The following is a 25,542-nucleotide window of genomic DNA, read 5'->3' as shown; positions in this document are numbered from 1 at the left end:
TTCCGTGGGACCCACGCGCTTCCCGGATCAGCACACCCACTCCGCGCTGCCCCACTGCTGGTACGTCAGCGATTGTAGCGATGAGTCCATTAGCGAGAGCTCTGCCTGCTTGGTTAGCGCGGGCCAGCTCTTCGCGGTGGCTCATACGCACAATCAGACTCGGCTATGCGATTCAGTTCGCGAAACGGCCCCCCAAGTCACGGGTGTGTATTCACCAGGGTCAGCCCCCTGTCCGCCCCTGTCTTGCGAGAGGAGATTGCTGTCCTCCTGGCGAAGGATGCAATCGAGCCGCTCCCTCCAGCCGAGATGGAGAGCGGGTTTTACAGCCCACACTTCATCGTGCCCAAAAAGAGCGGTGGGTCACGGCCAATCCTAGATCTGCGCGTTTTGAACCGCTGTCTGCACAAGCTGCCGTTCAGAATGCTCACGCAGAAGCGCATCCTCCGGTGCGTTCGTCCTCTGGGTTGGTCTGCAGCATTAGACCTGATGGACGCGTATTTCCATGTCTCCACTCTTCCTCGCCACCGTCAGTTTCTGCGGTTGAGTTTGAAGGTCGAGCTTGGCAATACAAAGCCATCCCCTTTGGGCTCTCTCTGTCTCCGTGGGTCCTCACCAAGCCCGTGGAGGGTGCCTTAGCGCCCCTTCGACTCGCGGGCATCTGCATACCTAAATTCTTGACGACTGGCTGATTTTTGCCCTCTCTCGGAGCAATTGATTATGCACAGAGACAAAGTGCTCCGGCACTTCCACCTGTTGGGGTTTCAGGTCAACCGAGAAAAGAGCAAACTCGCCCCCATGCAGAGGATCTCTTCTCTCGGGCTGGAGCTGGACTCGGTCACCATGGCAGCGCGCCTCTCCGGAGAGCGCGCTCAGCTGATGCTGTACTGTCTGAGAGAGCTCGACAGTAAAATAGTGGTCCCACTGAAAATATTTCAGAGGCTCCTGGGGCATATGGCATCCGCAGCCGCTTCATGCCGCTCGGATTACTCTATATGAGACCACTTCAGCACTGGCTTCACGATCGAGTCCCCAGACGCGCATGGCACGCGCGCGCACACCGAGTCTCTGTTACTGCGCTGTGTCGCCGCGCCCTCAGCCCTTGGAGCGACCCCTTGTTCCTACAGGCCTGGGTGTCTCTAGAACAGGCGTCCAGTCTGGTTGTCGTTTCAGCAGACGCTTCCAACACGGGCTGGGGGGCTGTGCGTTGCGGGCATGCGGCTGCGGACCTGTGGAAAGGTACCCAGTTGCATTGGCATATCGCCTGAAGCTGTTGGCAGTGTTCCTCGCTCTCCACCGTTTTTTTCCGGTGCTGGAGCGGCAACACGTGCTGGTCAGGACGGACAGTATGGCGGCGGTGGCGTATATCAGCCGTATGGGGGTATGCGCTCTCGCAGCATGTCTCAGCTCGCCCGCCGTCTGCTCCTCTGGAGTCATCCGCGGCTGAAATTGCTGCACGTCATTCATATTCAGGCAAGCTCAACCGTGCAGCCGATGCGCTCTCACGGCAGCCTTACGTCCTGGAGAATGGAGACTCCACCCCGAGTCTGTTCAGCTGATATGGGCGCGATTCGGGGAAGCCCAGATCGATCTGTTGCTTCCCCCGAGATCGCTCATTGCCAGTTGTTCTTTCCCTGACCGAGTGCTCTCGGCACGGATGCACTGGCTTACAGCTGGCCTCGGGGTATGCGCAAATACACGTTTCCCCCAGTGAGCCTGCTCGCGCAGTTACTGTGCAAGGTCAGGGAGGACAAGGAACAGGTTGCTGGTTGCGCCCCTCTGGCTCAACCGGACCTGGATGTCAGAGCTCTCCCTCGCGATAGCCCTCCCCTGGCAGTCCCTTCGAGAGAGCACCTACTCTCTCAGGGACAGGGCACCATCTGGCACCCTCGCCGATCTTTGGAGGTCCTTAGACGCGAGGAAGACTTAGGTAACCTCCGATTGCGGTGGCTAATACCATCACTCGGGCTAGAGCCCCCTCCCCGAGCGAGCCTATGCCCTGAAGTGGAGTCTATTCACTGAATGGTGTGTCTCTCGCAGAGAAGACCCCCGTAATTTGCCAGATCAGCGTTGTGCTTTCTTTACGCCGAGAGAAGCTGGAGAGCAGGCTGTCGCCCTCCACACTCAAGGTTACGTGGCTGCCATCTCCACTCTCATGACGCGGTAGCTGGCGGCACCGTGGGAACGCATAACCTCATCATCCGGTTCCTCAGGGGCGCTAAGCGAATTAATCCACCCCGCCCCCTCTCATGCCCTCTTAGGATCTCACCCTCGCTACACAAGCCGCGTCAGATCCCTTCGATCCTCGACTCAGTATCTTTCTGTCCCTGAAGACAGCTCTGCTGGTCGCGTTGATATCGATTAGAGGGTCGGGGACCCGGAGGCATTTTTCGGTCAGTGACTCGTGCCTGTAATTGGGCTGGCTTTCTCTCACGTCCTGAGACCCCGCCCGCGATATGTGCCCAAGGTTCCTACCACTCCGTTTTAATACGAGGTAGTGAGCCTGCAAGCGCTGCCCTCGGAGGAGGCAGACCCAGCCCTTCTTTATTGTCCAATTCGCGTTTTGCGTATTATCCGGACCGCACTCAGAGTTTAGATCATCTGAGCAGCTCTTCGTCTGTTATGGCGGTCGGCAGCAGGGAAGTGCTGTACCGAAATAAGTTCCCACTACATTGTGGATGCCTTTCTTTCCCTATCAGAGCCGAGGTGAGCCGCGTTCCCCGAGAGTGCATGCGCACTCCACTCGGAGCTTCGCATCCTCTCGAGCGCGCGCACGCGGCGCCTCTCTAACAGACATCTGTAGAGCTGCAGGCTGGGTGACACCCAACACATTTGCAAGGTTTTACAATCTGCGAGTAAAGCCGGTTTCCTCAAGGGTATTAGGTAACCCTTGGTGATTGAGGAAACAATTTGGTAGGGTGTTGAAACACGCTTGCTGCGCCATTCTCCCTAACACGGAGGTACGTGCGCCTTTTTATCTGTCAGTAAAGTTCCCCGTCAGGTGAGCCCTGCAGATTCCTCCGTGGCCCCCAGCACTGACTCAGCGGAGGAGTCACTTGCTGGCCCACTACGTTGTAGGTCTGCCCGCTGGTCAGCCCACGTTTTGGGTAAAGGTGCCTGCTATGCGTGATCCCCACTAGGCGATCCCATATGCTTATTCCGCCACGGTTAAGTTCCCCCCCCTCTGGGCGGACCCGTGTCTTCCCTCTCCGCTAACCACTCTTTTGCTACGTGTACTCCCCCTTTTTAGGGCTAGTCCATATGTAATTCTGCCATCTATCTATCTTGCTTGACTATCCCCTCATCGGGGGCGTTGGTAAGGTGCAGTCATTATGGCGCTTTCCATACTTCTCCCATTTCTTGGATTTCAATCAATCCACTCTATGGCACTGAAGTTCCCCAACCGAAGGGGAACGTTCCAGGTTACAGAAGTAACCCTTCGTTCCCCGAGGACCCTGTCCCTTAGCTGTTTGAAAGTCTCTTCAGCTTAAAAGGATGGCGTTTGCTCGCTCCAGGTGTGCTTATATGCTGGGATAATTGGCAATGAAGTACACCTGTGCAAGCTTACGCTGCCAATTCATTGCTTTCATTGGCCCGTTCAATACTCTTTCAGACAAGCGGCTTCTGAACCGAATCCTCCCATTTCGTGGATTTCAATCAATCCACTCTATGGCACTTCCGTTCCCCTCCTTGGGGAACGAAGGGTTACTTCTGTAACCTCGAACGTTCTTTAGTTTTAAAAGTAGTATAATGTATTGTTTTAAATAATGTTAAAATTACACATCAAATTTAAAAATGGGATTTAACACACCACACATAGTAAAACAAACTTACATCTGTGCAAATGCTAATTATTTTACAAAAAAAATGCTTAAAGATGCCAAGAACCATCTTACCTCATTGACATCGATGCCATTATTCACAGACCAGGTGGTTTGGAAATATTCCAGCATTCGTTGTTTCAGCTGTTGTGGCAGCCGGTGAACCCGAATGAAGTCCTTTAGATCTTTCATGCGTGTATGATATAGTGAGCGACGTGAGTACATGCGCTGGATAATAGCTGTTACATTTCCAAACACCACAGCATGCATGAGAGCTGTATGAAACAAACAATGTAAGGGTAAACATATAGTCAGTGACCCGGCTTGTGGCTGTCACTACTGTATAACAATAAAAGGTTCTGACTTGTGTCTGAGTAACTCATGTTCACATAGTGATAATTATTGTGTTAGACATAGAATTAGATTTTCAAAGATTGCTGAATATTATTACAGTTGCACATCACAGAAGACAATGTCAGAACATGCACAAGTTAAAGCAAAATTAATAGCCCTCCTGAGCAAAAAAAAAGGTGATGTTTAGCAGAGAGATTTTTTCAACACATTTTTAAATATAATACTTTAAATGTCTTTAAATTAAAAAAAAATCTTTTGCCATTTTAATAGTTATTTTGCTTAGTATTAATTTTATTATTATTTAGCTTAAAGTGCAATTTAAAGTATTAACTAGGTTAACTAGCCAAGTTAATTAGGCAAGTTTTTAGACAACAGCTATTAGTTTTGTTTCAAAGAAAATAATAATTCATAAGGGGTCTAACTAGGGTTGTAACAATATACCGGTATGACGGTTTACCACGATTTGAACGTGCACGATTATCATACCATGAACAATTGCATATCAACGGTTTTAACCCTTAAAGACCGAGACAGCCGCCCGCGGCTAAAAATAAGTATTGCTCTTAAATGTTTAATAACTTTTGATCCGCTGATCCGATTCATACAATTCAAAGATTGGCATAAAGAAGAGAATCTCAGCTTTCCAGTGCTGTATCACATAACATTCGCGGACTTTCAGAGGCTCCGGAATCAGTGCGGTTACGTCATCAACATTTGACAACGCTGATTTGACAAAGAAACGCTCGTCACTGTGTCTCCGGACAAATCAGACATGATACATTGATGCATTGTCCCTCCTCCATGCCCAGATTGGTTCAAACTCGCTATATCACAACCAATAAGCATAGGTTTCGCTTTTGTTTGTGGACCAAGCTTTTTGAACAACACGGAATGAGAGATAGGCATACATTTATGCGCGGCTAAATAAAACGCAAAAAAAAAAAAGTTTTGCATGAAATAATTCTCATACTAAGTACTTTTGCATGCACAGCAGCACAGAAACATGACAAAACAGTGACACAGCAAAGACGAACTGCTGCTCTTGCGGTTTTCAAAAGACGCAAATGAAGATGCAGCTGTTTGTCTGCATTGCAGACAACCATATCCATATCCATATCGATAGACAACCATATCCATGCTGGCACATAAACCTAAGGATGTTCCATATTGAATCTAGTTTCGTTATGTAACTATTTATAGTATAGTAAATATTTATATCTATTTTTTACTGAGGATTTGCACCATGTTTATTTGGACTTTATTTGGACTTTGACACATTATTTATTATTTTCTTATTTTTTTTATTTGTTCATTGTAAGTGGTGTTGTTTATAGTAACTAAAAATATATTATTTGGAAAAAGTCAAATTTGCTTCACTGTTCTATTATTTTGTAACATTTGTAACATACCGTATACCGCGAAACCGTCAAACCGTGGTATTGTTTTAGACGATTATCATACCGTGAAAAATTCATACCGTTACAACCCTAGGTCTAACAATATTGACCTTAAATAATCTTAAATAAAAAAAATAAATCTGCTTTAATTAAAAAAAAAAAAAGTTGTTTTTTTTCAGAAGAAAAAAATAGTGAACACTATAAAATTCCATTGATTGGAAAAACATAACAAAAACTATAAATTGTCAAATCAAGAGTGGTAATGTCAAGAATGAATGCATAAATCAGATATACCAGTGAGCTACTTTAATGAAAAGAACTCTCTAGAATACTATGGTATTTTCTTTTTACCTCCAATAAGCATAGTACAAACAGAGAAGATCTTTTCAGCATCAGTGTTGGCACAAACGTTACCAAAGCCCACACTGGTCAGACTGCTCAAGGTAAAATACAGAGAGGCAATGTAGGCACTGCGAACTGAGGGACCACCAAATGTACTGTTCATATAGGGCTTGTCCAAACGCTTGCCCAATTCATGCAGCCAGCCTGGGAGAAAGAAAAAAAATAATAATGTCATTATTCTGTTATGTCACATGTTGGCTAAAAGCTTACATGGCAGTTATTAGGTAAATAAAACTCATAAAACTTATCTTTAATTTTTATAGCACATTTAGATGTTGTCAATGTAGATGTAGATGTTGTCAATGTGTCAAATTAGCTTAAATTAGATTAAGAAAATGAAATAAAAACCAAAACAATATTTCAGATTGTGGAACATTTCAGCAAGTCAAACAAGCAAAAAAGTAGTGGGAGGATTTTGGTGTAGTTCTAGTTAACCCTTTACTTGCCTGCTCTAAAAAAATGGTTGACCATATTTTGACTGTTTTAAATAATGACTGTTAAAGTCATTTAAAGAATGACTGTTTTAAATTATGGTTTACACTACACAGCATTGTTGGTTTACAAACAAATGAAACAAACATAATCCTGTTGCACTACTAAACTTGATTTGGGTTTTACTGTAAAAAACAAAACAAAACAAGAAAACATGCTAAATGAGAATCTGAAATATTTTTTGTCATACTTCAAAAAATAAAGCTGATTTAGTATTCAAAAATGTTTTATTTTGATAATGTTTTTTAATAAATTGGTCCTACATTTCATATTTTCAGATTTTTCATAGTATATGTATTAATTTTGGTACTTTTACCATAAACCGACATATCATCCATTTGGTAGAGGCTGATTTGGTATAGGATGTGTTAAGTGTGTTATAGCGACATTAGGAGTTTGGAAATGCAATCCAAAAAAGTAATTTTTTGGTGGGGCAGTTAAAGAAAATAAATTCTGATCAGTTTAGCATAAATGTCACTGTTGAAGTTCAGTTTAATATGGATCATTTTAATACAAATGTCACTGCTGAATGCTGACCCACTGGAGAGTAGCTCCACCATTACAGGAGTGACTCAAATTCTAAGCACACGGTGATATGGATTTTGTGTGGGGTAGCATATTCCTCTGAACAGAGCTACTTGTGGGACACAGTGTTTTAGCCAGCACTGAAGGCTCTTGTACAAAAGCCCCAACAGCATGATGGCAGACAGAGCCACAATCAGCTCCAAGGCGCTCTTCCCAGCATCATATATGCCAAAATTGCTGAATAACTGCAATTGTGAAATGGGCACATGTAGTCAACTTGGACTTTTTACAGTTTTTTTACAATGTCTAAAAGCCTCTATTCAGTTTCAGTGTTCAGTTTTTTCAAAACTTTTCTTGCAGTTCTTGCAGATCCAATTGTGGATCATTTTCCATTGCTTAGGCACAAAATACACTCACAGACTACTACTTTCCAATAACATGAATTCTTTTCCCACTAAGACACAAACAATATATCACCAAAAATCTATGTGTGTCTAAAGGCCAATATTTATTTATTTATTTTTAAAGAAATTTATTAAGATAAAGGTCGACACAATGGGTTAGTGTTTAGCACTCTCGTCTCACAGCAAGAAGTTGCTGGTTCGAGTCCCAGCTGGACCAGAAGGTTTTTCTGTTTGGACAGCTGAATTGGATAAAATACTGTCTTTAGTGTATGTGTGTGTGTTTTGTGACAGATAGTGTATGGGTGTTTCCTAGTACCGGGCGTTCCTAAATGCACTCTCAGGGCTCGGTTGGAAGGGCATCGGCTACATAAAATATGGCAGAAAATTGGCAGTTAATTTCGCTGTGGTGACCCTAATTAACAGCGATAAAGCCGAAGTAAAGTGAGTGAGTAATTAAGTTCAAGTTTAGCATAATACAAAATAGTGGTCTAAATCACCAGTCCCCATTATATATTTTACTGTCAACTTTTTTTTTTTTTTTTTTTTGCAAATGCTTGAACTTCAAATTATGTCTGCAGCTTTACCTAAAGAAAAACATTTATCAGTTTCACTTTAATTTATTGCTGCAATGCTGAATGGATTTTAAAGCAGAGAAACTGACCAACGTTTTAATGAAAACCTGTTGCACCTTTTCTCAGTGTTCTAGCTTTATTTTACTAACTTGCTGCATGCTGAAGGTGACACCGATAACCAGAAGTTAAAATAACTCAACCCTCAAGTGGGTATTAATATTAAACTAAATAATGGTACAATAAAATGTTGGTGATATATATTAATATGAGCATTCATGAATCAATATAATATTGTCATAAAAATATTTCAACATTGTGTTTTATCAATAGTTTTCCCCACCCCTACTACAAAAACTGAATAAGTTTAGTTATTATATAATGATGGTTTGTTCTATAGACTTTCGGAAAAATATAGTTTAAAAGGGCTAATGATTTTGTCCTTAAAATGGTGTTAAAAAATAAAAACTGCTTTTATTCTAGCTGAAATAATTTAAATAAGACTTTTTCCAGAAGAAATATTATATATTAGCAAACTTACTGTGAAAATTTTACTTGCTCTGCGAAATATAAAAAAAATTATAATAATTCAAAGGGGGGCTAATAATTCTGACTTCAACTGTACATAGTTAATATGAAATAAAATTAAACATACAGTGAAATTATGGTCATAAAGTAGGAAACTTTAAAAAGGAAACTTTAAAATAAAGTGTAACCCCTAATTCTCTATTGTATTGTACAGCTGATTTTGGAGTTATTAACTGATTATGTGGATTCCCACTAAGGAATGCTGCCTTTAAACATAATGACAAAAATGATTAATTGGATTTCCATTTAGTAACAATTTAGTAATGTTCAACTTAATTTGTTTGTTTAAATTTAGCCCATATAAATTGCTTGCAACCACTTACCTTAAAAATGTTAGTAAACTCAGTGAGTCATTTTTTTCAGTGCATAAAGACATTCACTGGTCATTTATACATTTGTCAGACGAACATTTCCCATCTGACAGGTTGGTGTTCTTGGCCCGAATAAGAATCAGTGTGACACTATGACGACAGTTAAAAATCTGTTCCTAACTGAGTGTTTATTCCAATGAAACATCTCATATATTTTGAGCAATGCACTAAGCAACTCACCGATGTCCCAGGCTCCACTTGCATTGGTCTCCATCTCTTTTCGCCCAATGATGTACCAGATGCAGGCCATCCAGTGAGCCAGAAGAGCAAACATGGACATAAGCAGCGTCAGCACCATGGCGCTGTACTGTGAGTATCTATCCAACTTCTGCAGGAGTCTCAACAGACGCAACAATCGCACAGTTTTCAGCAGGTGCACTAGAGATGTCTTGAAGAAGAACAAAAATGTTTGATGTCAGTAGTCTATATAAGTAATCTGTTTGAATATGTTTCAAATAAAATGTATGAATAAACATGCTAAATGTTCTATGTGATGGGAAATATCAAAGTGTAGATGATGATACAGCACCATCACAGTTATGATGGTTCTACCATATATTTAAGGAATAAACAAAGTTTTCACACGTGAACTTACAACAGTAATATTAAATGCATAGAGCAGGTCAAAGGGCAGGGCAGCCACCAGATCCACAAAGAACCATGTGGTAGCATAATGCAGACAGATGGAGCGAGGCTCGTACACCACTTGTCCTGATTGACTCACATAGGTGGTGCGAAAGTTAAGAATGATGTCTGAAAGTAAAAGGTAGGATAATGACTTTGCTGCACAAGTCTGCTCAAACAACATTTCTTGCTTTTATCAAAGCTGAGAAAACTATTTTGCTGCTTTGTGTTTTTATATACACTTCCAATCAGAAAATTGTCTTGGGTACATTAAAAAGGTCAATTAATAAATACATCAATACATTAGCAAGGACACATACACTTGTTCTAAAGTGACAGTTAAAATATGTTTACAATTTACACTACCTGATAAAAGTCTTGTGGCCTATCCAAGTTTTAGGAATAACAAATTAAAACTTGACTTCTAGATGATAATTTGGTTTTAGAAGTGGCTTATATAGAAAGGCCTCCATGCTTATTTTACAAAAACAAAGTATGATCATGCCTTGATTTTTAATTAGGACAGTCCGACCTTGCTTATACAAAAATCGAGTCACTTACAGAAATATTGTACAATATAGAATATAAAGACATGGTGCAGTGAAAACAGAATTGATGGGCCATTCTTCAACTACGGGCACTTTTAGCCTTGTGAATTTGAGTAAAAAAACTTGTTAAAAAAAACAATCATCTGAAAGAGTATAAAATCGGGTCAATGGAATGCCAATGAGTTGGCTGCGTCAGCGTGCACAGCTGGCGTCAATGACAATCAGTCATACTATAAAGACACAGCTAGTGCAATGCTCGATATGGTTACTTTAGTAACCGTAGCGTTCCCCTTCGAATGGGGAACTCCAATGCTATGTGGAAACTTCCACTATGGGGAAATTTATGGAAAATGCCACAATGAAAGAACCTTACCACATCCCTGGCGAAGAGTGTGCCACACAGTAGAGCAAGTGCACCAACAACGCCCCAAGACACAGTCTTCCAACGTGTCCCCTGGCCCTTACTCACCTTACTTATCTGTTCAGGCTTAGCTATATTTTTCGGGGAGTCGCAGCAACCCAGTAAAATTAGGTTTTGAATACAACAGTACGTTGGGAAAGCGTTCAGTCCCGATAGGGAGGACGCTGCAGAGATCACCTGCTACCCAAGAGAGGGGAGACCTGGTGACAACCTGTGGACTAGCCCCGAGAGGGGGGAGTACATGTAAGAGCATGTTTAGCAGGGAGGGAAGACACGAGGCCGCCTTAAAAAAGGGGGAACTAAACCGTGGTTGAGTGAGCTTATGGGATCGCCAACAGGGGATCACACATAGCAGGCACCTCTACCCAGAACGCAGGCTGACCAGCGGGCATGCCAACAACGTAACGGGACTCTACGCTGAGTCAGATGCTGGGGGCCTCGGAGGAACTCTGCAGGGTTCGCCAAACGGGGAACTGAACTGACAAAGCTGAAAAAGTGCACGCATCTCTGTGTTAGGGAGAATGGCGCAGCACCCAGAGTTTCAACACCCTAACCCAGGGGTCGGCAACCCAAAATGTTGAAAGAGCCATACTGGACCAAAAAAAAAACAAAAACAAATATGTCTGGAGCCGCAAAAAAATAAAAGCCTTATATAAGCCTTATAATGAAGGCAACACATGCTGTATGTATTTATATTAGCTATAATAGCCTACTATAAAATGATTTAGTTGGCTACAAATACATACTGAGCCTTCATGATTAAATGTTTTTTTTTCCCCTGCAGTGCATCCTGTAGAGAATGACGCACCACGTGACTACTCTGTTGTACGATGCCGTCTCAAGTTTACCTTAATTGCAATATTAATGCATTATGTTTAATGTTCGAGTTTAACTTCATTACAATATTAATGAATTATGTTTAATGTTAAAGTTTAACTTCATTACAATATCAATGAATTATGTTTAATGTTCAAGTTTAACTTCATTACAATATTAATGCATCATGTTTTGCTTTGATGAAATTAAAGAAATGCAGTAAAGAAATCAGATTTTTGATGTTTTTTATTTTGAGGATTCCAAAAAACAACATCAAAATGAACGTGCATAACGTGCCCCTTACTGGGAATGTGCTCAACAAGGAAGGGTCAATCTCCAGGGGTGTGTGACAAGGAAAGACAGTCTCGTTTTTTCCTTTCGCCACTCGCAAAATCTGCTCCCAAATGCAGTTTGCATATCAACGATCGCACCTTGTAAATAATCACTGTTGAGTGAGTGATCGGGATGGGCTTCTTTGAATTTTCTCAGGGAGGGAAAATGAGAGAGCGTGCCCCGCTGTACATCTTTGGCAAAGACAGCTTACGCTCCATGGCGCATCACACAGCCGCCGGATAGTTTACAACAGCCACCTGCCTATTCCGTGTGTCGCAGGCTATGACGCAAATCTTCGTTGACAGAAATGTTGAAAATAAACATTCTACACACTTTTACAGCATTGGAAAACGTTAAGATTGTTTGTCCTCCTATAGAAACCATATTAAAATAAAAATATATTTACCTCCCCCATCTTTTTCCGTTTTCAAACATTTTTTGAAAAAGCTCCAGGGAGCCACTGGGGCAGTGCTAAAGAGCCGCATGCGGCTCTAGAGCCGCGGGTTGCCGACCCCTGCCCTAACCGAATCGTTACCTAATACCCTTCAGGAAACTAGATTGTAAAACGTTGCAAATGTATTAGGTGTTGCCCAGCCTGCAGCTCTGCAAATGTCTGTCAGAGAGGCGCAGCATGCTAATGCCCAAGAGGATGCGACGCTCCTTGTGGAGTGCGCTCTCACCCCAGGGGACACGGCTTGCCTTGGCTCTGATAAGCGAGGGAGATGGCATCCACTATCCAGTGGGCCAACCTCTGTTTAGATATAGCACTTCCCTTCTGCCGACCACCATAACAGACAAAGAGCAGGTCAAAGTATCCAAAGCTCTGAGTGTGGTCCACATAAATTCGCAAAGCGCGAACAGGACACAAGAATGAAAGGGCTGGGTCTGCCTCCTCCGCATGTAGCGCTTACAGGCTCACGACCTGATCCTTAAACGATGTGGTAGGAACCTTGGGCACATAGCTAGGTTCAAGGCACGAGTCACTGACCAAAAATGCCTCCAGGTCCCCGACCCTCTTAATCGATGCCAACGCGACCAGCAGAGCTGTCTTCAAGGACAGAAATCAGTAAAGGATACTGAATCGAGTGGTTTGAAGGGATCCTCAAATAGGCTCTTTAACACTACCGCAAGATCCCAAGAGGGCATGAGTGGGGGGCGGGGTCAAACCACACGCCTCGCACCTCTGAGGAACCGGATAATGAGGTTATGCCTCCCCACAGTGCTGCCATCCACCGTGTTATGATGAGCAGAAATAGCAGCCACGTAAACCTTCAGTGTGTAGGGCGACAGCCTTCGCTCCAACCTGTCCTGAAGGAAAGAAAGCACAACACGGATCTGGCAAGATCAGGGGTCTTCTCTGTGAGAACCGCACCACTTAGTGGCTCGTAGAGGGTGCTCTAGCCTGAGTAATGGTATTAACCACCGCCACAGGTAGGCTACCTAAGTCTTCCTCGCATCTCTGAACCACACGAGGAGGTTGCACAGATCTGGGCAAGGATGCCAGATGGTTCCTTGTCCCTGAGAGAGTAGGTCCTCTCTTAAAAGGACTCGCGAGGAGGGAGAGTTCTAATATCCAGGTCCGGTTGGGCCAGAGAGGAGCAACTAGCAAGACCTGCTCCTCGTCCTCCCTGACCTTGCACTGTAACTGTGCGAATAGGCTCACTGGGGGAACCGCACATTTGCGCATGCCCCGAGGCCGGCTGTGGGCCAGTGCATCCATGCAGAGGGAGCCCTCCGTCAGGTAAAAGAACCACTGGCAAAGGGCATTCTCAGCAGAAGCAAACAGGTTGACCTGGGCTTCCCGAAGTGCGCCCATATCAGCTGAACAGACTCGGGGTGAAGTCGCCATTCTCCTGGGGTTAGGAGCTGCCGTGAGAGCCCGTTAGCCGCATGGTTGAGCTCGCCTGGAATGTGAACAGCTCGCAGCATCTTCTGCCGCATATGACTCCAGAGGAGCAGACGGCAAGCGAGCAATGACATGCGGCGGCAGCGCATCCCTCTCATAAAAAAGCGGTGCAGAGCAAGAAACACTGCAACAGCTCTAGGCAGTTGATATGCCAATGCAGCTGGGTTCCCTTCCGCAGGTACGCAGCAGCATGCCCGCAACACATGGCCCCCCAACCTGTACTGGAAGCATCTGTCGAAACGACAACATGCCTGGATGCCTGACCTAGGGGCACTCTGGCCTGTAGAAAGGAGGGGTCCCTCCAGGGGCTGAGGGGGCTGCGACACAGCGCAGTGACAGTCACTCAATGTGTGCCCACATGCCATGCACGTCTGTGGACCCGATCGTGAAGCCAAGTGATCTCATATAGAGCAATCCGAGCAGCATGACCGCAGCTGCAGATGCCATATGCCTCAGGAGCCTCTGAAATGATTTCAGGGGGACCACCTTTTTTCTGTCGAACTCTCTCAGACAGTTCAGCACTAGCTCGGCACGCTCTCATAAGAAGCACACCCTCATGGCGATCGAGTCCAGCTCCAACCCGAGAAAGGTTTACGATTACAGTACCCGATTTACTCCCACTGTAACCCTCAGATCTGCCTGTGTGACAACCGCAGTGCGGGGGACAACTTGGGTGGGTCGCTCTTTTGCAAGAGAAAGCCACGATCTTAACTGCGCAACAGACATGACATCATAGTGACTGCTCGCGAGCACCGCATTAACATGCTGGACCCCCAGACATAAAACACTGTGCTAGTGCCCATCATCCGGGGACAGGAAACCACCACATCCAAAAACGCATGGTCAGAGTGACGTCTTGAAAAAGATGCGCTGCACAACCGTGTTCCCTTTTTTGCTATATACAAACTGCTCTTGGAGGACCGGACCCAGATGCTTTTCGATCTCTCTCTGTAGACACAGGTTGGAAATACCCTCAAAGACTCTCTCAGAAGCTTGTGAAAGGCTCTAAAAGCGAAATTGGAGCATTGGAGTTCCCCATCCGAAGGGGAAATGTGTTTCCTGATCAAGCAATATTTACCTTGATTTTTTTTTAAGTGTTGTTGATAAAAATTTTAATTCCCTCCATTTTGAACATGTTCTCAGATGACACAATTCGTTTTCATAGAAACCACCAAAAAATCTTTCACACAAACGTTTTAAAGCTTCATTACAGCGATGTGTTGGAAATAACACTGATACTGTGCCACAGCTATATTTACGATAAAAATTTATATTGATAATATACATATTGATAATGACACATATTGTCAGGGTGTAAAACATCTTTAACCCAGGGTCGTTATAGGTGGCGTCATGACAAGGTGCTCTTGATCTTTGCTGCATGACAGAAGAGATAAAAGAAACCATCAGCTTTATCAAGGAGGGGGGCAAGGAATGTCGCAGCTAGGGCAGTAGCTAAGTGAAGCTTGCTGCAAGCCACAGGCGCTTGAGAATTGAGAGTTGATGTTGGAAGAAAACTGCAGTTCCCAGAAGTGGTTTACACAGCTCTTCGTCCAAATATTGTCTTCTGTTCAGACAAACACCGTAAAATCATATTAATAGAGCGGACTCTGACATGGGGGGAGGGTTGTGAAGAAGTTCATGAGAGGAAGGCCTTAAAGTACACACCACTAATCCAGGAGTGTAAAAACAAAGGTTGGGGGGCATGGCTGTTTCATGTGGAGGTATAGGGTGTAGAGGCTTACCTGCAAAGTCAGTATGGTGACTGATGTCAGCTTTAGGCATGGAAGAGAAAAGCAAGAAACATGCTGCTTGCAGGATAGGAGAAGAAGCAGAATGAGCTTTATGCTTCATGCTATAGAGTAAGAGAGAGGAGGAAAGCTAGAAGCCATGAGTAGATGGGCTGTGGCTTGGCCACCACTGCCGACCCACCAGCTGGAGAGTGTTGTGGTAAGGGTCAAAACGCTCAAGTAAGAATGGGAACCACCTGAACCACCTGACCTCTACTCGTGGCAGAAAGCTATGGTTACATAGTAGAGTAACCAAAGGAAGCACCAAAAAGGTGTATGTCACAATGATAGTCTCACATTAGTAACTATAAAATATTTAAATTATTTCACTAGTGCTTAATTAAGATACATGAATAGTTACCAGATAAATAATATTTTAAAATGTTATTTTTATAGTTGAAATTTAAAACTCTGGGTGTGACAAGGTCAAAACAGTGATTTTGAAACCTAAAAGGAGGTTGAATATATGAAAAAAATTTAATAGAAAGCTAGTACATTTTTTTAAAGTAGGTTTTATTGTTAGTTTGACAAAGAAAGCGGAATTTGAACAAAATTATATATCTTTTTTGCATATATGATTAAAGGACATAAAAGTGCCCGTAGTTGAAGAATTACCCTAATATTGTTTATGACTACCATGAGCTTGGACGGCTGCATCCATACATCTCTGCAATGACACAAATCATTTATTAATAAAGTCATCTGGAATGGGAAAGAAATCGTTCTTGCAGGACTTTAAGAGTACATCAAGATTTTTTGGATTCATCTCCTCCATCTTACCCCAGGCATGCTCAATAATGTTAATTTCTGGTGACTGGGCTGATCAATCCTGGAGCATCTTGACCTTCTTTGCTTTCAGGAACATTGATGTGGAGGCTTAAGTTTAAGAAGGGTCTTGATACTTCAGGCTGTTGATGTTGCCATCCGATCAGCAGATCTCTCACACGCCCCCATACTAAATGTAACCCCTAATCATGAATTTTCCTTCACCAAACTTGACAGTTTTCTTTGAGAATCTTGAGTCCATGCAGGTTATAATAGGTCTTCAGCAATATTTCAGTTCAACAGATGATACATCAATAAAATAAAATAAATAAATAAATAATAAAAAAATAATAATAATAATCTGCCTTCTGCTACATTTCCAAATGATCAGCTAGAAAAAAATATTATTTGTTGCTCTTACAACAGGGATTGATGACAAGACTGTGGTCAGGTAGTGTATAACTTAAAAAAATCTCTTAAATGCTTTTCAATTGAATAAAAATTTATCAATTGATAATCATTGATAACAACTGAGCTCTTATTACAACGATTGCTGAAGCATCATTTAACACTGAAGACAGAAACAATTGCTACCAAAAGAAATCAGCTGTTCCATTACAGGAATAAATTACATTTTAAAAATATATTTTAACACTACAACTGCAATTTCTAAATTATAATAACATTTAACAATTGCACTGTACACAAAATGTGTTGCTTGTTTAAACTATTTATTTAAAATGAGCTGAAACAACATCCTTCTTGAAATTTTGTTGAGACAAGTGAATTGTTTTATGTTAATCCACTTACATTTGTAAAAACAAACAAGTTAACTTAATTCCTTCATTCTGTTGTAACACAAATCGATTGTGTGGAACTCAGCATTTTTATAGTGTACATTTTAATCAAATAAATAAAGCATCAATGGCTTTCAAAAAAGTTTAGTGCTTCCTAATCTTCTTTAGTCCTTATCTTCTTTAAGATTAAAAGACACATGAATGCCTCACGCTTTTAAATAAGGATAAACAAAAATAGCCTTTTAATAATAAATCCACAAGAAATTCATACACTATAAACAATACCAAACCATAAACAGAAACCATAAAAATAGTACACTGTAAAAAGCAATTTTAGTTGACTTTACTTAACCCATTTGTGGCCAAATTTTTAAAAATGGTTTCGTGCATGTAGCCTTGTTCATTTGCAACACTATTAACATGTTTTGCATTTATTTCTCCAGGTTTTTAATCAATTTATTTTTTTCATGAAAATTGTATTTAAATATGTGGCAACTATAGTTAGCGGTGGGTAAATATGTTGTAAGAATCCTTTAATGTAAAATTTGAATAATAGGAGAACATTTAGCATTCTAACTCAAAGCAACTGCTTTCAAAAGATCAATTCATATTCATAAACACATTTATTATGTTAATTACCTCCCAAAAAATTTGTCGCGCCCCAACCTTTGGGGGGATGGGGGGTGGGGGGGTGAGCCCTACGTGTGCACGTGCCTGCATTTTACTGATCCTTCTTTTAACAAACGGCCGATGAAGTCTTTTTTGTAGCATGTTGTTTCCAGAAGCACTCAAACTGCTCAAGGCTGGGCTATAATGCTGAGGTTTCATCTTTGGGTAGAGACTCAATAATATCCATCTGCACTTTGCAACTGTGTGTGTGTGTGTGTGTGAGGCTTTTTCTGTGTTAGTGGGCGGGCCACAGATTTAAAATCTCCCGGGTTTGTGCGCAGAACTACTTGGTTTTTCGTTATTACGTCATGGCGAAACACCTAATGACTCGTTATAAAGACATCTCGTTGCACTATGAGTCGACTCTTTTATAGATGAATCAACCGTTTTAAACACTGTACACTTACAGATTTAAGCCTTAGCTGGATATTTCACTTCACTTAGAACTGTTTTACACACTATATGGAAGGACATTTTCAAAAACCCATAATATGGGCTCTTTAAAGTTTCTTTCCTCTGTTCAACACAAAGTAAGCTATTTATAAAGAAAGCTGAAAACATCTAACTTCTATAGTATTTGTTTGTCCTACTGTAGATGCTTTTAAGACATTGTGTTAACTAATTCTAAATGAAGTAACTAATGGCTTTTTACAGTGTAATTCAAGTCAAGTAGTTGCTGCATACAAAAGCCACTAATCAATATAAAAATGAAGAATATAGCCCAACATAAAAGCAGAACAGACTGAATTTTGAACTGTTCATGCTACAAGTTCTCTTGATTGTTCTTCAATTCAGATGTTTGTTGTCTTAGTAAACTCACCCAGAATAAAAAGCATCTCCACGGCAATGTCGCTAACTATCGTGCTCCTGCCTGCAGTCTCCACATCACTGTACGCTGTGAAACACACGTTGTATGGCACTGTCACAGCAACATAGAAAGTGGCCAATAGAATCATCCAGTCCCACAATGCCTTGGACACACTGTAGTGCAGCAGGATGAATCGAGACTTCTGAACTGCTGCCACTTTATACTCAGGCAGAGACGGTTTTTCAAACATGTCCTGAGGAGAAAGATTTGTTGTTTAAGGAACAAGAGTAAACAAAGTCATTGATTCATTTGTTTGCAGTATCTCAACTTCTTCAAGGCATAATAAAATTAAACGAAGAGCAATTTAGGAGTTTTGATGAAGAATTAAGAATTAAAAACTAAATTTTATTAAGCATATGTTGACCAATGGGGCAACGCGGTGGCGCAGTAGGTAGTGCTGTTGTCTCACAGCAAGAAAGTCGCTGGTTCATGCCTCGGCTGGGTCAGTTGGCGTTTCTGTGTGGAGTTTGCACGTTCTCCCCACGTTCGTGTGTGTTTCCTCCAGGTGCTTCCAGTTTCCCTCACAGTTTTAAAGACATGTGGTACAGGTAAATTGGTATAGGCTAGACTGTCCATGGGGTATGAGTGTGTATGGATGTTTCCCAGAGATGGGTTGCAGCTTGAAGAGCATCCGCTGCATAAAACATATGTTGGATAAGTTGGTGGTTTATTCCACTGTGGCGACCCCAGATTAATAAAGGGACTAAGCCGAAAAGAAAATGAAAGAATAAATGTTGACTACCGAAAGAAGTATGTCAGTGTTCGCAAGATAGTGTTTGAATCATATAAAATTTCACAAATGTGATTTAATATACACAGAAAGCTCATAAAAGGTGATTAAAAAATAAATAAATAAAGGGAGTGAAATAAAATTGCATAGTCATTCATTATGACATTTTTTTTTTTAAAATGAAACATTTATTTCTGACCTATGTATCAAGCATATGAAAGGATAAGGCAAATAAAATGATTTAGTATTTTGAAGATGCTGTGAGACTACACATTCTTAAAGAAATCTTTTAATATGTTCCCTGCAGGCGTCAACATGACATTAGATTGACAATTTATCCCAATGTTGTGGGGACATTGCATTTTGTCTGAAATGAAAATTGATGTCAGAACCCAATATCAATTTCTAATGCAAAGAACATTGTAATTTATTTATTTTATTATTACATCTTATTTGACTCAAACTCAATGTTTAAATTCTGAATCAATTCTGAAAGATTCCAGACTAAATAAAAAGGATTGAAAATAGAAATGAACTTACAATTAATCTGTCATTATTTTTTGAATGAAAGACAACTATGCTAAATCTTTTTCTGAAAGGAAATCACATGGCAGATGACAAATCTTAGTGTTTCTTTAATTTAACTTTTACATCACAAAGGTCAGGGCAAAGATCAAGCTCATAGTCTTTGGTCAGGATTAGTTTGAGGCAGCAAATCGAGTGGTTTCTAATCCGCCTAGCTGTCATCTGCTGCACTCTTCATTAAGATTAAAGAACAAGCCAAACACACACTAGCACCTCATGCCTTTATATAAGGACAAAGGAGATAAAAAATAAAAATAGTCTTTCAATAATAAATCCTCCTGGAAACTCAAGGAAAATAAACTTTTAACAGTTCCAAACCAGGAAAAAAAGTAAATGTTAAATAAAAGGTCAAATATTTCAACCTACTCATTTCACATGTCACAACCTACATTTCAACCTTAAAAAAACAAACAATATATGTATATATATTAGGGATGTAACGGTATTGTAAATACCGTCATACCGCAATATTAATTTTTTTCGATATTACCGTAGTCGCATGACTCGGTAAAACTATAGGTCTTCTGAGAAAATTTGCTCAGGCGAATGAAGCGAACGGGAGGTAGCGAAAACTACAATTCCCATCAGCCCATGCTTGACCATCATCCCTTGCGGTCTGTTGTCGCTACAGATCCAGTAATGCGGAAATGGAGTGTGCTGCTAGAAGCAGGGATGAAAAACAGCTGGAAAACTCTAAAGCGGGTGTTGTCGCCGCGCGCGTACTGAATAGCGGTGTTGTCGCGCGAGTTCTTATCAGCTGTGTTGTCGCGCGCGTACTGAATAGCGGTGTTGTCGCGCGCGTACTGAATAGCGGTGTTGTCGCGCGAGTTCTTATCAGCTGTGTTGTCGCGCTCGTACTGAATAGCGGTGTTGTCGCGCGAGTTCTTATCAGCTGTGTTGTCGCGCGTGTACTGAATAGCGGTGTTGTCAGCACACTGTTCAGATTGATGCAGACATGAGACCTCTATCTCACTCATGGTTTGTCCTCTCAAGTGGGGGAAAGACAATGCACAACGTTACCCACTGCTGTCAACCTGGGCCAAGTCATATCTCTCTTGTCCCAGAAACCTCAGTCCCAAATGAGAGGGTTTTTTCTGTTGCAGGGGACATTGTAAATACCCAGAGATACCAGCTTTTACCAGATTATATTTATATGATAATTTTCCTTTAAACACATCTCTATCTAAGTGAGTGATTAAATGTTGAATGTGATGAGTTTTCAACAATACTAAATTGAAACTTTATTTTTTTACATGGTTTAATGTTTTTTTGTTATTAAAATTGAAGTTCCTGTTTCAAAGCTTACAGATAGATGACTAATTTGTATGTCATTGACACTTTTGGCACTTTTTTGGAGTATTTTCATAAGTTTTGTTTTTTCCTGTAAATGATTCAATAAATACCGTACCGTGACATTCATACCGAGGTATTACCGAACCGTGAAATTCTGATACCGTTACATCCCTAATATATATATATATATATATATATATATATATATATATATATATATATATATGTATGTATGTATGTATATAAATATATATATATATATATATATATATATATATATATATATATATATATATATATATATATATATATATATATATAATATATATATATATATATATATATATATATATATATATATATATATATATATATATATATATATATATATATATACACACACATATTATTGTTCAATACAATACATTTTCAACCATGCAAAAGATTGTAGTCGAAGATAAATAACTATTTATTATTTAAAATAAAAAACAAAATAGATTACATTAGATGAACTAAAATATATCCTATACTATTCTGGACATAAGTTATGTCTGCCTTTTCAATTACAACTGATATTATTCTGTTACAGTGGCAAACAGTTTACATTTTTTCCAATGTTGAAGCAACACTTCACTTTTATGTAGAAACAAATCACTAAAAAAAATATGTTTATAGACTGTTTGTAGTATTTTGTGACTCCACTACTTTTGCTATTTTTACCACTTGTTTAGGCATTTGATTTGTATTATGGGCCCTTGACCTTTTCTCCAAAAACTTTTGATGATGGAAATTTTTAAAATATGGACATTTATTAACATTTTTAATAAATAAATTGATACATTGTCAGGATTGATGTTGTAAATTATGATACAAAAAGCTGGTAATACAAAATCTGGTAAAACAAAGTTTTTACATTAAAGGGCTCTATTTTGACGATCTAGGCGCAAAGTACACCCGGTGCAAGGCGCGACGCAATTGTTGTTTGCTAGTTTCAGCTTGGCGCAAGAGTCTTTTTGACGTTTTGCACCACAATGTTTAAATAGTAAATGCATTTGCGCTCATATGTGTGCCCATAGGCGTTTTGAAAAAAAAACAGGAGGCACGTGTAGGGGCATTGCTGGCGCGTTGCTATTTTGAGGACCTATAATTGACTGTTTAATAGACCAGATCAAACCTGGTCTAAAGTCCAGCTCAGAGCGCATTAGTTGTGCGCATCACTTTCACACTGCTTAATACATACAGGATGTACAGCAATATACGCAGATATCTTTACATGTGAAAAAGAATTAAAGGATTAAAATACAACAACAAAAAAAACATTTTCTAGCCTACATGAATATAAAAAACAATCTTTCATGACTTCTTCATCTCAGGGTTCTTTTTCAGTTTATTCATAACAATTTGCTTTTGTATAATGTTATTATTATCAGTAGTATTTATTTTATGCATATTAACATTTTGTTTTATTAAACACAAGCTTAAATTTGCCCACCTGTCAGGTTTTAGACGATATGGGGCACAGCATGTGTATTTGGATATAACTCCGTTTTTGGATCACACTTCGTTAATTTATTCGTTTGCTGGAAATTGGAAATGAATTTAGAAATAGTTTTGAAACAAATCTTTGCTCTTAAACAAACCTAATTTTTAATAGGCCAATGGATGTCTGTGCGTACAACACGCTTCCCTATCCACGAGAGTGAAAATGAAAGTAAAGAATGAGGAGGCTCATCTCTCATTCTCGCGTTGTAGAGGCTTCGTTTTACTGTTTTCTTACTAGTGAAGCGTTCAGTTTTTCCACTCACATAGTACGTCATGTAAATAGCAAATGCGCTATGGCGCGACACAACTGACTCTTAAAGGGAATGGGAGATGAGACTCTGATTAGTTTATTCTCAAAACACACCTATAACTCATTATGAGAATAAGCTCATCCCTGTTAGACCATGCGCCACGACGCATAGCAGATTTTTACGTCCTTAAAATAGCAAAAGTGGATTCTGACACACCTTTAATGCATTTGCCCACTGCGTTTTGAACTTTGCGCATGGATTGTCAAAATAGAGCCCTAAAACACAGGGCGCAAAAGCAATAAGGGCATGTCCCAATCCACTTTTGCTATTTTAAGGATGGAAAAATGTGCTCTGCGCCATGGAGCATGGTCTAACAGGGTTGAGTTTATTCTCTTAATTAGTTGTGTTTTCAGAACAAACCAGCCAGAGTCTAAAAAACTGGACACTTTACTAACATGAAAATAGTTAAACAGACCATCTGCAGCGCGAGGATAAAGAATGACCCTCCTCCAGTCGGCCTTAAACTTACACTTTCTCTCTTGCGTGGATAAGGAAATATGTTATATGAGCTCCGCTAAAGACATCCATCAGCCTACATAATTAATTTAGCTTGCTAAGCACAAAGATTTGTTTCAATACTATTTCTAAATTCAGTTCTAATTTCCAGCAAATTAATAAATGAGCAATAATAATGAATTGTGGTCAAAAAGCTGAGTTATATCCAAATACACATGCTACTGTATGCCTCACATGGTCCAAAACCTGACACATGGACAAATCTAAGCTTTTTTTTTTTATTCAAACAAATATAAATATGCATATAATAAATACTACTACTACTAATAATAATATTATACAAAAAAAGCAAATTGCCATAAAAAAAGCCCAGAGTTTTGCCCTTTTTGAATCCATTTAGACAAAACACCATATCTGGCAGAGCACTTTTAGCTTAGCTTAGCTTAGCTAAATCCCTGAATCGGATTAGAACATTAGCATCTTGCTCAAAAAAAAAAAAAAAAAAAAAACTTGACCTTTCTGTAGTTAGTTGCATTGCTTTATATGTTGAAATGGCTAGGAACTATATTCTCATTCATTTCATTCATTCATTTCATTTTCTGCTTCCCTTTATTAATCTGATGTCGCCACAGCAGAATTAACCACCAACTTATCCAGCATATGTTTTACGCAGCAGATGCCTTTCCAGCCGCAACTCATCACTGGGAAACCCATACACACTCATTTGCACACATACAAATACTATGGACAATTTAGCCTACCCAGTTCACCTGTTCTGCATGTCTTTCGAATCTGGGGGAAATCGGAGCACCCGGAGAAAACCCACGCGAACGCAGGGTCGCAGTCAATCTTAAAATAGGAAAATTGTCAAAACTCTTTGGTAATTTTGGAGTGAAATGCTAATGTAAATGGATTATCAATTATCTATGCTAAGCTAAGCTAAGCTAAGCTAAAGACGCTCCTGCCTGTCTTGGGAATCAGCTAAGTCAATTCAAAACTGGTAAAACTTAACTGTTTAACTCTAGGTGAGTTGAAATATGAGCTTTTTAAAGTGGAGTGTTCTTTTAAAGTTCTCATACAGCAGTGTAAGAAACACTTAAGAAAACTTAAGAAAACACTTAAGAAAAGTCATTATCATTTTATATTCAGGCCAAAATTTTCACTCTTTTAGTTCAAAAATGTATTTCTTGCTCATAACACCCTTTGCTTATTTTTCTTGCAGTCAGCTGGAGTGTGATGTAATGAAAGCAGGTGGCTCAGTTGAGAAAGTCAAACTGAAAACAGGACCATCTGCTCACAGGAGCGATCGGAAGTGTGACCTGCCAATCTGGCCTCTTGTTCCAGCATGGCCATGTGAATTGGAGGATTAGACATCCTTTCCACTTCTAGCCTGCACTTTTCACACAGTTTGATCACTTCCTGAGTCAAAAGGTCATTGGAAAATTTGTTGCAACACATATGCTTTTAGCATTTACAGTTACTACAACCCCAAGTGTCATTGTAGAAAATAAACAGTACCTGGCTTTGTAGAGAGATTATTTCAATAAAATAAAATAAAATAAAATAAAATAAAATAAAATAAAATAAAATAAAATAAAATAAAATAAAATAAAATAAAATAAAATAAAATAAATAAAATAAAATAAAATAAAATATTTTTTGTTTTTGTTATGAAGAAAGAAATGTTACTATTATTAATAGTAATATTTTTAACAGATCAGTACTTTTAAATGTGAAAAATGTCAAATGTTTAGTTGAACATTTATTATTGAATGCATTTGTAGTCTTAATCTGTTTACAAAACATGTGTCATTCATGAAATTCAGATTTAAAACAATGTTTCCTTTTAGTAAGTAGTTCATAAATGTTTCCACTACTCACCCGACTTAATTTGACGTCATTTTTGCTGTCACGTGTAAACTGGCTGGTTAGCTGGTAAATCATGGCATGACCCCTCCTTCTAGCTTTACTGATATGAGACTTTTCAGTAGTCCTGCTGTTTGCCTTATCTGTCAAAAAAAGAAAAAAGAAAAAAAATTTGCAGTGTTTGTGATGTTTTAATTTTTTCTCCGAGGACTCACTATCACTCAAAAAAGCAAGTTTTTTCCTAAGGGCTTGACACCCAGTGGTTGAACTTGGTATTACACTCCCGGATCAAAATACAAGCA

At 40.2% G+C, this 25,542-nt stretch overlaps 1 protein-coding gene across 3 annotated transcripts in view; it reads right to left on the bottom strand.

Annotated features, from left to right (window-relative positions):
* kcnh4b (potassium voltage-gated channel, subfamily H (eag-related), member 4b) overlaps positions 1-25,542 on the bottom strand; it is a 77,939-nt gene that overhangs the window by 32,567 nt on the left and 19,830 nt on the right. For all 3 annotated transcript variants that reach the window (XM_073918294.1, XM_073918295.1, XM_017358510.4), the window contains 6 exons: positions 25,256-25,383; positions 18,410-18,650; positions 9,516-9,673; positions 9,101-9,308; positions 5,921-6,115; positions 3,894-4,093 (listed from right to left, as the gene is read on the bottom strand). In XM_073918294.1, coding sequence (XP_073774395.1) covers positions 3,894-4,093; positions 5,921-6,115; positions 9,101-9,308; positions 9,516-9,673; positions 18,410-18,650; positions 25,256-25,383 — 1,130 coding nt within the window. The remainder of the gene's footprint in view (positions 1-3,893; positions 4,094-5,920; positions 6,116-9,100; positions 9,309-9,515; positions 9,674-18,409; positions 18,651-25,255; positions 25,384-25,542) is intronic.

This window comes from Danio rerio, chromosome 12, assembly GCF_049306965.1.
Source record: "Danio rerio strain Tuebingen ecotype United States chromosome 12, GRCz12tu, whole genome shotgun sequence".
NCBI classification, from domain to species: domain Eukaryota; kingdom Metazoa; phylum Chordata; class Actinopteri; order Cypriniformes; family Danionidae; genus Danio; species Danio rerio.
The sequence above is the reverse complement of the archived record's forward strand: the minus strand, read 5'-3'. Positions and strand labels throughout refer to the sequence as shown.